Source organism: Formica exsecta, unplaced genomic scaffold, assembly GCF_003651465.1.
Source record: "Formica exsecta isolate Colony F162 unplaced genomic scaffold, ASM365146v1 scaffold318, whole genome shotgun sequence".
Lineage (NCBI taxonomy): Eukaryota > Metazoa > Arthropoda > Insecta > Hymenoptera > Formicidae > Formica > Formica exsecta.
Genome location: NW_021850434.1, coordinates 286,758 through 299,702, shown reverse-complemented (window position 1 = coordinate 299,702; position 12,945 = coordinate 286,758). Strand labels below are relative to the sequence as shown.

General features: G+C 36.2%; 1 protein-coding gene across 8 annotated transcripts in view; it reads left to right on the top strand.

Annotated features, from left to right (window-relative positions):
- LOC115237986 (peroxidasin) overlaps positions 1–12,945 on the top strand; it is a 124,915-nt gene that overhangs the window by 37,814 nt on the left and 74,156 nt on the right. For 7 of the 8 annotated variants that reach the window (XM_029811437.1, XM_029811435.1, XM_029811438.1 and 4 more), the window contains 3 exons: positions 6,549–6,681; positions 10,322–10,395; positions 11,025–11,174. In XM_029811437.1, the coding sequence (XP_029667297.1) occupies positions 6,603–6,681; positions 10,322–10,395; positions 11,025–11,174 (303 nt within the window). In that variant the 5' untranslated portion in view covers positions 6,549–6,602. Of the gene's footprint in view, positions 1–787; positions 807–6,548; positions 6,682–10,321; positions 10,396–11,024; positions 11,175–12,945 lie in introns of those variants that run through there. The other variant, XM_029811439.1, reaches the window with a different exon arrangement.

Sequence of the window (12,945 nt, the reverse complement as noted above, 5' to 3'; positions counted from 1 at the left end):
AAACAGGGATATAATTTTCCCTTTGACAAGTGCTTTCGCATTGCCAATGTCCAATAAAATTTTCATTTTGGAAATACGAATTTTCCTCTCTTCGCCAAATTGATATTATCAAATTCATCGAGGAAGAGACGAGCGGTAAATACTGTGGAACGGAATATTTATCATCACATTAAGTAAAATTCGTGCCGATCAACACGTGTATACAACGACGTCGCGTATGAAACGATTCGCGCAAAATCTCTGGGAAGTGAGTGTCAAAAGTGTGTGAGTGTCACTGAATATGTGTAAATGATTGCGGGCTAAAGCGAATGTCTCTCCATTTCTGTCGCAAACACGCAGCGCGGATCAGCTTGATAATCGCAAGTACGAATTGAACGACACGCGCGTCAGTTTAATAGAAGTAAACGTGAAGCGTACACGTACATAGGTGTATCACATATCTGTACATGTGTATGTGTTTATACGCGACGTGTATACATACGGATATATACGGAGATGCGTATCCACGTGTTCCGGTACAGTTTACCGAGGTATGGCTGACGCATTGTGCATAGGGATAGAGTTCGTGCATTAGGAACGCGGATGCATAATGATAAGACGTTGTAGGAGACGTTGCAGACTGATTCAGAGGAACAAGAGTTGAACTTTCGAGAATATATAAGAGTTTCGAAATTATTCACGCAAAATTTTCCAAGGAAAAGCAACAACAGGAGAGCTGCGGTTTACTAATTTTCGCTTCGCGAAGAGGTGAAATGTTAATGCGGACCGTTATGGATGAGTAGATCCGGAGAATTGACAGCGTAACGGTATGAAATTTTATGATTTTTAATTCTTTCACCCCAAAACCACCCGCTAATCTATATCGGGAGACAATGCGATGGAGATAATCGAAACGGTAATTGTTATCGCGGTCGCTAACACATCGGCGTTAAAGGGGCGCCAACGGTACGCGCGCATATACTGCATCAATGGAATTGTAAATTGACAATTCCATTTTGGTGTTAGACGCGAGAGAGAGAGAGAGGAGAAACTGTGGTTGAGTGGAGTCTTCTTGTTGAGTTGTTGCCGGTTCAATGGCGCGTTTAATGAATTTAAGCTTCCTTCTCCACTTAGGGCGCTTAGGTCATACACGGTTTAACCATACCTCTGTACACGTAATGAGCTGTGATCTAGGTTGATAATGTACACGACACTGTATGGCAACGCCTCACAGATTTTTATTAATAGAATATCTTTAATGAATATCCTTATCTCACGACAAAAAGAATGGCGTAAAAAGATAAATCGATATCGAGGACTTCCGCAGATTACATATATATCGTCATTTTATATATGCTAGAGTTATCTTAAAACACGCAAGGGGGACTTTAATATAGAGCAAAAATGCGTATAATAAATGTATATAGCTGGCGCGAAGAGGATATAAAAATTCTACCGTGTTCCATCAAACTGTCGTTAGGATGCCTTTATGGCATAACGGCGGTAACGGGCATTTGTCGAGCTAGAGTACAGTTTGTGCATTCGAAACGCGATGGTCGGCAGCCAAATGGAGAAGGGACCGCTTTTGCAATGCGCTCAACGGTAGGATATTGCCGTAGTACATAACGCGCGTATATGCATTTTGTTGATTCTAGTGTTACACGCTACCGTGCCCTGTAATGTATCGTCAAAGTCACGTTAGAAACGATCATTGTAAAAGTTCCCGAGGTAAAGTACCGCTATAAATTCGCATGAGCGTCTTACGGATGCGGAAGTAAAATCGTATCAATGCGTCTAACGCGACCAAATTGCACAATCATCACTTATATCTTCTACAATCTCTTGTGTGCAACAATAGTAGTAATATGAAAAACTTTTCATTTTTAATAATATTCTCTTTTACATGAATTTTATACAAATCTTCATGCGATCTGCTATGCCATTATCGGCGCGAGTGTGGCTATGTGATATAAACGTAGCCGCTGTTGTCCTAACCACGACATGCCACTGTCGCTTTTATCATAGTATGGTCATTGTAGCCGCGGCTACTTGATTGTTGTCATTTCGACATCAAAGCGTCATCAGTAAACAGCGTGTTGCAATCTGAGGAAATTTTTATCCAACTCCGACCTGTCTTCAAACTCTCTCTATCGATCCGACGCGCCCCTTTTTCGTCTTTTTTTTCCCCTTTTATCAGAACTTATTGCGCGACACGACAATATGATTATTTGTACGAATAAATTAATTCGCAAAATAAGCTATGATATTTGCGAGATAAGGTTCAATTTTAGTTACTTGAACATGGAAATTAATTTTGATATATAAGATATGATATAGGGGAAAGTAGAGTAAAACCAGGCGGGTCAAACCAGATACCTCTGTTTCTTCGTGATAAGTGCTACTATCTTTGGCTATCTCGTGTTATTAGTTGTAGATTGATGCCATCATTATTTTGAGATAAACCGTGCCCGCGTGCACACGATATTTCTTTTTTGAGAGAAGTTCAAAATTGTCGGGCCAAAAAAGATCGATATTGGAGCAACAATCGAGTCGTTAAGGACTTTTTCTACATACAGCATCTGCTTCGGTAAATGCAGCATTGCATTCTGTACATATTAAAGTATATCGCATTAGTTTTCATCGTCACTTTGTACGCCGGAATATACAGTCATCGTGTTTGTTATTTTCTTTGTTTTAGGGCAAAACCGGGTAGCTACACACCTCATGTAATATGAAAAGAGGAAAAACTGTTATCTTGACTTTATCTCCCTCTCTCCAAAAAGTATTTGGAAACGAAAACTACCACTTAGAAAAAGAAACCACTAAAAAAAGCTTTTTAAGACCTCTAAAGTTAAAAAATTAAATATGAAAGTCCTGCAGCAATGTAGAACAAGAGGATATCTTTATTTGTGATTGTTGTCAATAGAATACATACTTTGTATTGTATTTTGATTAATATAGATCTAGATTTTGTAATTGTACGGTGTTTTACATGTTTTCAAATGGTTACCCGGTTTTACCCTACCGATGGGGCAAAACCGGGTATTTTAACTTCTCAAAAAAATCTTGTTATCCTTGGTAACCAAATATTTTTTTTTCAGCAACTAACTTCATTTTCTCATAGTGTAAGGTCCACTAAAGACTGCTAACGGTCAGCAGAACTTTTTTTACTCTCTGATTTTTTATAGGAAGACAAATCCAAAAAAATATCGGTTTTACCTTACTTTCCCCTATATATGCTGTGTGTAAATTTGCTGCATATTAATACTTTATATGTCGATTTTAAAACGCTAATGCACATTTTATTTTTTATATATGTTTGTACTTTAAAAATGTAGTCCGCAATTTGATCTGGTTAGTTTGTATTGAACTTCTGCAATCAGCACGATTAATAACTTCCAGATCGAGGGCTAACGGGTTAACAGGGAATTTGGTTCGTCGGCTTTCACGAGGTTTATTGAGCAAACATTGGCTGAAGTTGCGATTGCGGAACGTCGTATTGCCAAAATCGATCGCTTTACGATAGGCTACTGAAAAGGGAACAATCACTGCGATTGTCTATGATTAGACGTCGCAATTTTTTATTTTCCTTACTGATTTTCACTTGAATTTTCGTTTTTTCATATGTGAATCAACGTGTATTATGAAATATAATCAATATTTAATATTATTTTCAAACAAGTATTTTGCGTATACGCGATAGATTATATTGAAAAGTTAAGTGCAGGAAGTTGGTTACCGTTAGTTTAGGATGATCCAAGGAAGCGCTCGCGAACTCTTGTTTGCTAAGTTACCTCATAGCATCGCTGTTATCAGATAATTCTCGCGATCGATTGATTACTTGCATGTCTTAATAAAGTTCCGAACTTGCACTCTTAATAAAATTAAATTGTAACATAAAACACGTAAATACGAAAGTTATACACTTCCGTTATAATTAACATAATATAGAATATTACAGCAAAGAAAAAGTTATTCGAAATAAAAATCTAAACGTGTGTGTGTTGTTTGTTATTAGATAAAATATTTTTTTTTGTCACGATACACGGGAAACTTATCACTGTCTCGATTGTTAGTACTAGAATTTTCGTAGCTTTATATTTTGTACACGATACAAAAATATTAACACAAGAAACTCTATGGATACGGATTGAAAGAATTTGAAGTATTTACGTGTTGCGTTACTTCCGTTTGGTCCGGATCGGTTTGTAGCGATCATCTCGATTGCACGCTCGTCCACGCCGAGTGGAAAACGAGAAAATTTGAGCGCTTCGTTCACATTTCGCCTAGCGATGCCGCGATAGCATACTGATCGTTTCTAGCCCCCGGTGGTGCTCGCAATCTACGTGTCGTAATTTGCTCAATCGCTCGATCTCTTTCTGGTCTAGCAGTCTTTCCCTGCCAATCGGCCGGAATCGCGCTATCGAATGGGCGGATAGAACATTAGTTATCGGTAACAAGCGCGCGGAACAAGTACGTTACAACGTACCGAGGGCATGTTCTACACAACCATAAAGTACGCGTCACACCATACTATTTGTGCAAACCTCACCGCCTAGGTGAGGACTTGTTTATCGGTTCGCGGACAAGGATGCTGAGCAGACCGTATCGGAATAGATCGGATTCGACTGCGATCGAATTTTCGAATACCTGTGTAGGTCTTGTAAGCAATTTATGATTGTTGCCGGATATCACCTATGCGATTTTTCAGCATTAATTGACCCATGAGAAAAATAAAAATATACGACATAAAGAATATTCTTAATTTGGCTAAGTAATTGAATTAGAAAAATACTTCTCTCATCCCCCTGACTAGTTTTGCTGACGCATCCACCTCGTTTTTCAGCGACGCGACAGCATTTACTTTCCGTTTTCCGGTTACCGAATTTCTCCCACGGTCATCTCCCCGATTCGCGCTGTCTCGTTGATTTGTACGCCGTTTCGTAGTTTGTCTAGTTCAAACAGTGCGAGAACAGTTGGAGAGATACGAGAGACTTTTATTCGGCGCCGCAACTCGTTATCAACGCCGACACCTGCGCCAGATGGTGAAATAATTCGAAACTTGCGAGTAAACGACAGATCTTCGGTTACCGCGTAGGAAAACTAAAAATTGCTTGTCCCTTCTTAGTTCCACGGGCGAGGCGAGATCGCAAGGAGGAGGGAGCACAAAGACCCCTTGTCCTTTGCTGGCACGAAGCGGATCGGAAAAGAGGGAGAATGCTATACGTGGAAGGTGAAAGCCGGTGAAAGAGCTGCCACGGGATGTGGAGAAACTCCAAACTCTTGTCGATAGATTCGTTAGAGCGAAACCGGGGGGATGGTTCTCTCGTGGAAACCGGGCCGACTGTCGAGACGCGCACCATGTTTTCCACCCCGAATTTCCGGCCAAATTGAATCACGCGGAATTTCGCGGTAACAATCTTCTGTTTGACTTCGAGCGACCGGTTGATTTACTTCGTACTTGGGATCTCTGCGCGTCCTCGTAACCGTCGGACCTGACGATTTCATTTCTCTCATTGAACAGGTTCGAGCTTCTTCAGCATATAACTCGATCACGGTGTAGATTGAGAAGATCGCGACGCAGGAGCCATACCAATGCCGGAGGATAACTTCTTGTTAGTAAATTTTCGCGAATGCATTATTGACAGTATTTCCAAGTGAAATAATCGAGTTTGGTTTATATGTATGTGAAATATCTATATCTAATAAAAAGCAGAAGAATACATGTATTACGATATTTCCATGTATCAGATTGATTTATGATGTGTAGTATAATAATACGAGGTATTATTAGATTGTGTTCCAAATTGTCTCTTTTAAAGTATAACATGTTAATTGATAAGAAAATACATACACAGTGTAACCTATGCAATGCATTTATAATGTTATTAATAACAATGCACGAATGCATTATTCAGAAGTTACGGCGCATATTTTTGGATTAAATTATCTTAGAATTTCCAGATGTCCTCGTTTTCGCGTAAAAATGTTCCCTAGTTAAAGCATCCCTGTGGATTTTTAAATTTGTCCCACTTTCGTATATTTACACAGTCCGATTAAAAAAAATTTACATACATTTCGCTTAGATTTGCCGCTGTGCCTTTTGTACAATTTCAATTTCACGTGGCACGTCTGAAGTTTCATATTGTAGCCCGTTCGAAAAGGTGCGATTCTCTATCGTATAGCTTACACGTGTATGGCATTGATTTCTCTATCGTGAAATGTTCTGTGTATTGCAAACTCAAGTAGAACAGAAGCAGAAAATAGGAAGTTGGCTTCACAAGGCGTCCGGAGGGAATCGTTTGATTTGGCAGGAGCATATGATGTTCAAGCAGACCGATATTTACTGATGTTTGACGCTCTTACTCCGTGTCTGTGTTAATTACTACATGCTCGATCCTGCCGTTTACGCATTCATATTTTTGTAATACAATACAAGGCGACGATGATTAATTCAGCTAATATGAGATTGTTGCGTGCATTGCGTTTATGATTTATCTGTTCCGCACAACATTTTCATTAAAATGATGATGTTAAATTAAGCAAACATTTGTTTCTTGTGTTTGCAGTAGTACCAGTGCTTAACAACTTTGAGAATAGAGATGAGTTGAGGATTGACTACGATGTTGAGTTGTCTTTCGGCCGTGGTGGCCTCCATTTTGGTTCACCAGATACGTTTCCTGTGCACCGCCAATACTTTGGGTAAGTTTTAAAAAAATATTTATAATATAGAGAGGAGATAACAATAATAATTTTTATCATTGAATAAATAATTGCTACAGTACGTGCAGTATGGGTACAAATGTAAAGCTAATAAAATTGAGGATTAAAAATGTGAAATATTAAAAAGTGAATTTAATGCATGTGCACGATATTCTTACACCGTTGTTTTTGCTTGAGGATAGTCAGTTCTTTATCAGTGAAAAATATTCAGGCGCAATTGCCGGAAAAGGGAAAATCAGATTATATTCGCTGAATAACGAGCCATGAGAGCTGAACGATCGATATCCAGACATTGTCCTATAATTTTCCAATTAAGGCATTGGATTCTCATAAATCCATGAGCACGGACGGCTTCCATAAATTTGACGCCGTACCGTACGACAAACCGCGATCGAACCGACGTACTTTTAGATTCGAGGCGGCTTTTACAACGGTTAGTTGAAATGCTGAAATTGAAGGGAAAGAAGAACGACGAGAATCGTGCAATTGGTCACGATACTTCTGAACGGTACGAAAGTCTGTTTTCCTTTGGCAGAAATAATATAGGGCACTTCCGGAATGTATTGGATCTGGGCGCGAGTGCTCGCTGTCTCTGTAGCGCGAAAATATATTACAACAGAGCAACTTGAGAGAATTCGTCGAAAAATGCTTGTCCTTATTTTTAATGTACATATTATACAAAAATACGTATGCGAGCCAATTTTATCGTCAACATTCCCAACTCGCTGTTTGACGAATCTATATTTTTGCATATTTAACTATATTTAATTATAATTTGATTTTAACTTTCTTTGTGTTCGCATCGTGAACGTTGTTCTTTCAAGATTTATATGAATTTTCACGCAAATCCTTAAATCATTCACCGTTTCTTTCATACACACGCTACTTTTTGCGTCGAGACGTAAATCGCGTCTTCTAAAGTATCTAAAGCGTATTTCGAAATCCTCGCCAGAGTTTATCTCTGCCGTAGAGATTATGTGCCTCGTCTTTCTAGCGGATATTAGAAGTCCGTTCGTCTCATTCCTTTTTCGGAGCGTTTCTCTGCAGCGAGAGAATTCAACTTGTTAGATTGGTGTAAGCGTGGGGAGAGGGCCCTTCTGCAGTTACCGGAGCTGATATATCTCTCAAGGATTATCCCATCGTTCTATAAGAAATAGTTAGGTCGAGACCTTGAGGAACGAAGATGGAGAAACAGGGGGGAAAGCTAGGCAATTCGTCAAGGCAAGGTGAAAGGAAGACTGCTCGTCGCGTGCGAGGGCGATCAGCTGAGAAAATAATTTCAAAGTGCATCTTTCACATAGTCGAGATTTCTCGGATCCTTGTGGAAATGAGAAAAGGCCCCGGTAAAGTCCCTCTGTCTGTCGAACCGATTTCGTGCGAAGCAGCCGGTCGCGAAGAGAGCCAGGACCATTTGAGAATCGTCGAGTTTGATGGAGAGAGATATTGCCATTTTCCCCTGCGTGGTCTTCCCGAATTCTATCGCGGTTTTCTTTATTTTTCTACACTTCTCGCTTGTCTCTTCCAGCGGCGCGGGCTTTATAAGAGACGAGATTGCACGGTTTCCCGGTTTCATCGTTTCAAAAAACGACGACGTCGCTGGGAAACTGGCTTTATTACCTCTTTCTGTTCGATCTGCGCGCATACTGTGCCAAGCTATGTAAAGCTATGCTTATAAGACGCCTGGTGTCTTCGATCGCGCGCGAGAATAGGGAAGATGATTCCGCGGCTGCGGAAATTCTGCCGAATAGCGTTGAAATGTAACGTATAACATTATCGTATTATCACTTTATCTTTGCCATGTCATATTGCCCATTATATAATTAAATCTTAGCTAATTTCTAATAAATTTTTATTTTCAAATTTTTATTTTTGTGCATTTTCATTTATATTTGTTAAACTTTCAGAATAGACGTTCTTTTCTATGCAAATTTTTTACTTTTTTGTATATTACGGGTAATTTCTATTTCGCTAGATATACACAGTAATACGACCGTTGTTTGCAACGTATCTCGTAACAGGACGTTTACTTTTGTCAAATACGTCTATCTAAATTTTCGCAAAAATATTTATACAGTGCAACATAATAAAAACAAACATGGTTTTGTATGCGTTCTAGCGCGTCAGAATTATTTTGCACTTTTGCATTTAAATGAAAAAACATATGTACGTTGTTGTAAATTGATTTTAGATTTTGGTGAATTTTGGCGATTTTTTTTTATTCTGTGTGTCGCATTATAAATAAAATATTTTAATAAAATGGTATTTCTTGTTTAATCTTTTTATAAATAATCTATTAATCTATTATATAAATATCTTTTTTATTAGTTTATTATAATCTTTCCATGTTTCTGAAACGTACGGCATATTGAGAAATTTGCCATTGGTTACGCAGCTTCATAAGAGAATATATTCGCGCATACTATCTCAGGAAGATATACATAGTCGCGTGTGCTTCCCGCTGATAAGACCATTCAACGTGTCAGCAAGTAAAGGGATTCGCTTCGTCATGCGTTGCATCAGAGTGGAAAGTGAAATTTTTTTCGATATCATGCACAAACTGTATTATTTTTTCAAGTGTAAACTTAATCTTTCGAAGATTTTATGTTTTAGAATGAAAATGAAAATGTTTCCATTTTTTTAAGTTTTTGATTCTGTATTCGACCAAAAAATGGTATCTGTGTAAAATGTAAGAACAATAATTAATCATATATCAGAGCGAAGAAGAGAAAAAGAAAAAGAAATGTAGAGAGAAATAGTAAAAAAACTTTTTTTGCTTAGTCCGTTTCTTTTTCTTTGTTTTTCTACTGAAACATAAATTTTTGTTAATGAAAAAAGAACATCTATGCATGACTGTAAGAAAAAATTATAATTTAGTAAACACGATAATTAAAGCCAACATTATCTCGCTCTGATTCATTTTTGACGCGGTGAGAAATAAACGCGTAATCATGTGTCAACACCAAGCAATTAATGGATATACCAGGGGATTTTTCACCCAACATAATCATTCAATGTGCTATGGCCTGTTTTCCTTTAGAACGTAAAGACTAGCACCAAGAGATGCAATGGACACTAAGGGTTCGTTCTATTAGCTCATGCTGCGAAAAACGCATACGGTAGAAATATCTACAAAGAATCAATCTGGCAGACAAAAAACCTAACTGTTTCTAAAAACATGCACGTCAGTATTAAAGAGCGAAACGTTTTATAAAAAGAAATTACAATTTGCTTGAATTTAAGAAACTACAATACTTTAAACGAAAATAACTCGGAAACTTTTGTCAGAAATTTAATCTTTTTTTCATCACACACAAATTTAAATTTTTCTCTGCATATTGATTTGTGACATTTGTCGTCTTGCTTTATCCGTTTACGATTGGACTTCCGCCTTGATATTTGAAATTTTTGCTATCTTTTTTGCAGCTTTTCTTGATTTTTATTTTTGTATTTTAAAATATTGGATCCATTAAATACGAAAAAATTTAATCATATAAATTGATCATAGAATCCCAAGATAAATTATATGGCATTAATCCTGGAATACTTTGTTGTCGTATAAAATATATGCTATTTATAAAAATTAATATTAAAAAAATTTTTTTTTTAAATTTTGTTGCAGGTGCGAAGCCATTTCCAGGATTTGAAAACTTACCACGCTCGATTTGGCATGAACTTAGTTCACCTTTCACAGAGGTAAGTCGCTTTTATTGTCAGACTTTCCGAGTTGTGTATGTGTGTTTAAGTTAGCTCAATGTATAATATTTAAATTCTCTCTGAAGAAAATCTCATTTTATTTCCAACGTTGTATATCATTTATTTTTTAAAACAATATTAGTTTGTTTTTGGAATATATATTCCAATAAGATATGAATATAATGCACTGATCTTAACAAGATTATTGAAATTATATTTAAAAAATAAACGACTATAATAGCATACTAATATATTTTTTATATTTAATATATTATCCTTTTATTATATCTTTCAAATAATTCTCGCCATAAAATGGGTATTTATTAATATAAATAAATTTATTCGTGTTATCAAAATATTTGCAATTCGAATTGTTTTTATATATTAATCGTTGAAACGATAAATACACGACACGCTCGTACGGCGAACGTTCGAACATTTCGTATTCACCGTTTACTGAATTTTGCATGAAGCATTATGTGTATTTAGAATTAACTACGTAGTGGTTACAACTATACACGTAGTTCGTGTCGCTTTAAAAGCAAACTGTAGTTTCCTTAATTATATTACAAACATGTTAAATAATAGAAAGCGCGCAGATGCAGATTTCAGTGCATTTTTTATTGTAGGTGTATGAGGTGGAGAGTTTCGTGACTGAAACAGGCGGTACTCCTGAACCGAGGCCGTTTTTCGAGGATCCCGAAAGCAACATTACCGTACAGCTTGGTACTGAAGTTTACATGCACTGCAGGGTACAAAATTTACAAAATACTCTTAAGGTAAGTTATATGTTCTTATCTTTCAAGAATATTCAACATAATTTTATTGCATATCGATATAAATTTTTCTGTTTAATATTCTAAAATTTCATTTGTATATAAATTTTTATGATATTATTTTATAATCTTAATAATATATACGAAAGAATAATATTTTATTGTTAAAATCTTTTCAAAATCATTTTGTAAATAGCATACGGGTACGAATATATATACATAAACGAATGAACATAACATTTTCAACGTATGCGATGTTACGTTGCCTTCTAAAATTCAAGTGCTCTACATTGTTTTATGAAGAGATCTTGTCGGTGTTCCCATCTCCTTTCTCATGTGCAGCTACTATGCGGCACTTAGCTCATCTTAATTCTCCCAAAGGAAATTCCGCGGATAGCGGTGGGATATTTTTCTCCCAATTTTGTGGCTGTGCTGCTCTATCACTATGATACAGATGGCAGTTATAACATCTTCGCGATCTTCCATATTTTCTAAGCAGATCTCGTATGTATTTATTCAAATTTTTTTACGAGAAGTCAGTTTTCTTTTATGTTTAAAAATAAAAATTATTATTGCATATCTTAGGATATCTCGCGTTAAAAGAAATTGAAATATCAATATATGAAAGAATTCCGTTTAATTCGATATTTTAACTAATATTATTATATTATTGACTCTTATATCATTTTAGTTTGTTTCAAGTTTTGTAATCAAATTATCAATGAATATGAATAGACTATAAAATTAGGAAATTGGTTTTTGTGAAATATAATATAATATTAATATTAAAATTAATATTAATATTAATAAAATATTTTGCGGAGATACTGAAAAAATAATTAATTTGACAACTAATGAACTAAATAAATTATATATTGTTCTTACACGCACACACACACACGCACACACACGCACACACACGCACACACACACACACACACACACACCTCCAGCAATTGTTCCTCAGAGCTTCTCTTTCTCTGTTATTCACTTTCGCTGCTCCTTTATGAAACTTATATGACATTTATTCACGAAAACATGGTTAATTACGATCTCGCGCACACTAATTAGCAGAATACGATGTTGCATGGTACTTTGCACGGCAATCCCAATATTGATCGCGTACGACGCAAATTTTATTATATTGCGATGGAAGAGCGATGCGGAAACTACGCGGAAACTACGATTGCACAAACATTACGATCCGCTAAATATCTGAAAATTACGTAACTAAATTCACACGTTACTCGCCTCGAAGATTTTAGCAAATAATATATACTTTCCTTTTAGGATGGTTATATTATATTATAATATAAGTATGAATAAATACGCGAATTAAAATTAAAGTTTCGTACAATTTAATACTTGAAAACACGTTGTCGCTCTGATATACGTTGCTTACTATTCGCGCGATAGATTTCGATCGAATAAATCACGTAAAATATGTGATACAAATCTCACGAAATATATCTACTATCATTAAATAGTCAATATATCACGTCTTGCCATTACTTGAATTATTCGATTCAGCGATTCATGTATGTATTATTCCGTGCTCTCAATCTGAAAATAGTGGATAAGGTATAATTAAAGCAAAAAATTCAAAGCGCGAGATCGAAAATAGTTCTAACTCCAAGTATATTTAAAGAGATTGTTGCTCTCTCTCTCGGAGTTAAAACTATTCTCGATCTCGCGCTTTTAATTTTTTGCTTTAATTAAACCTTATCCACTATTTTCAGATAAATTATATATAACTATGATATATATATATATA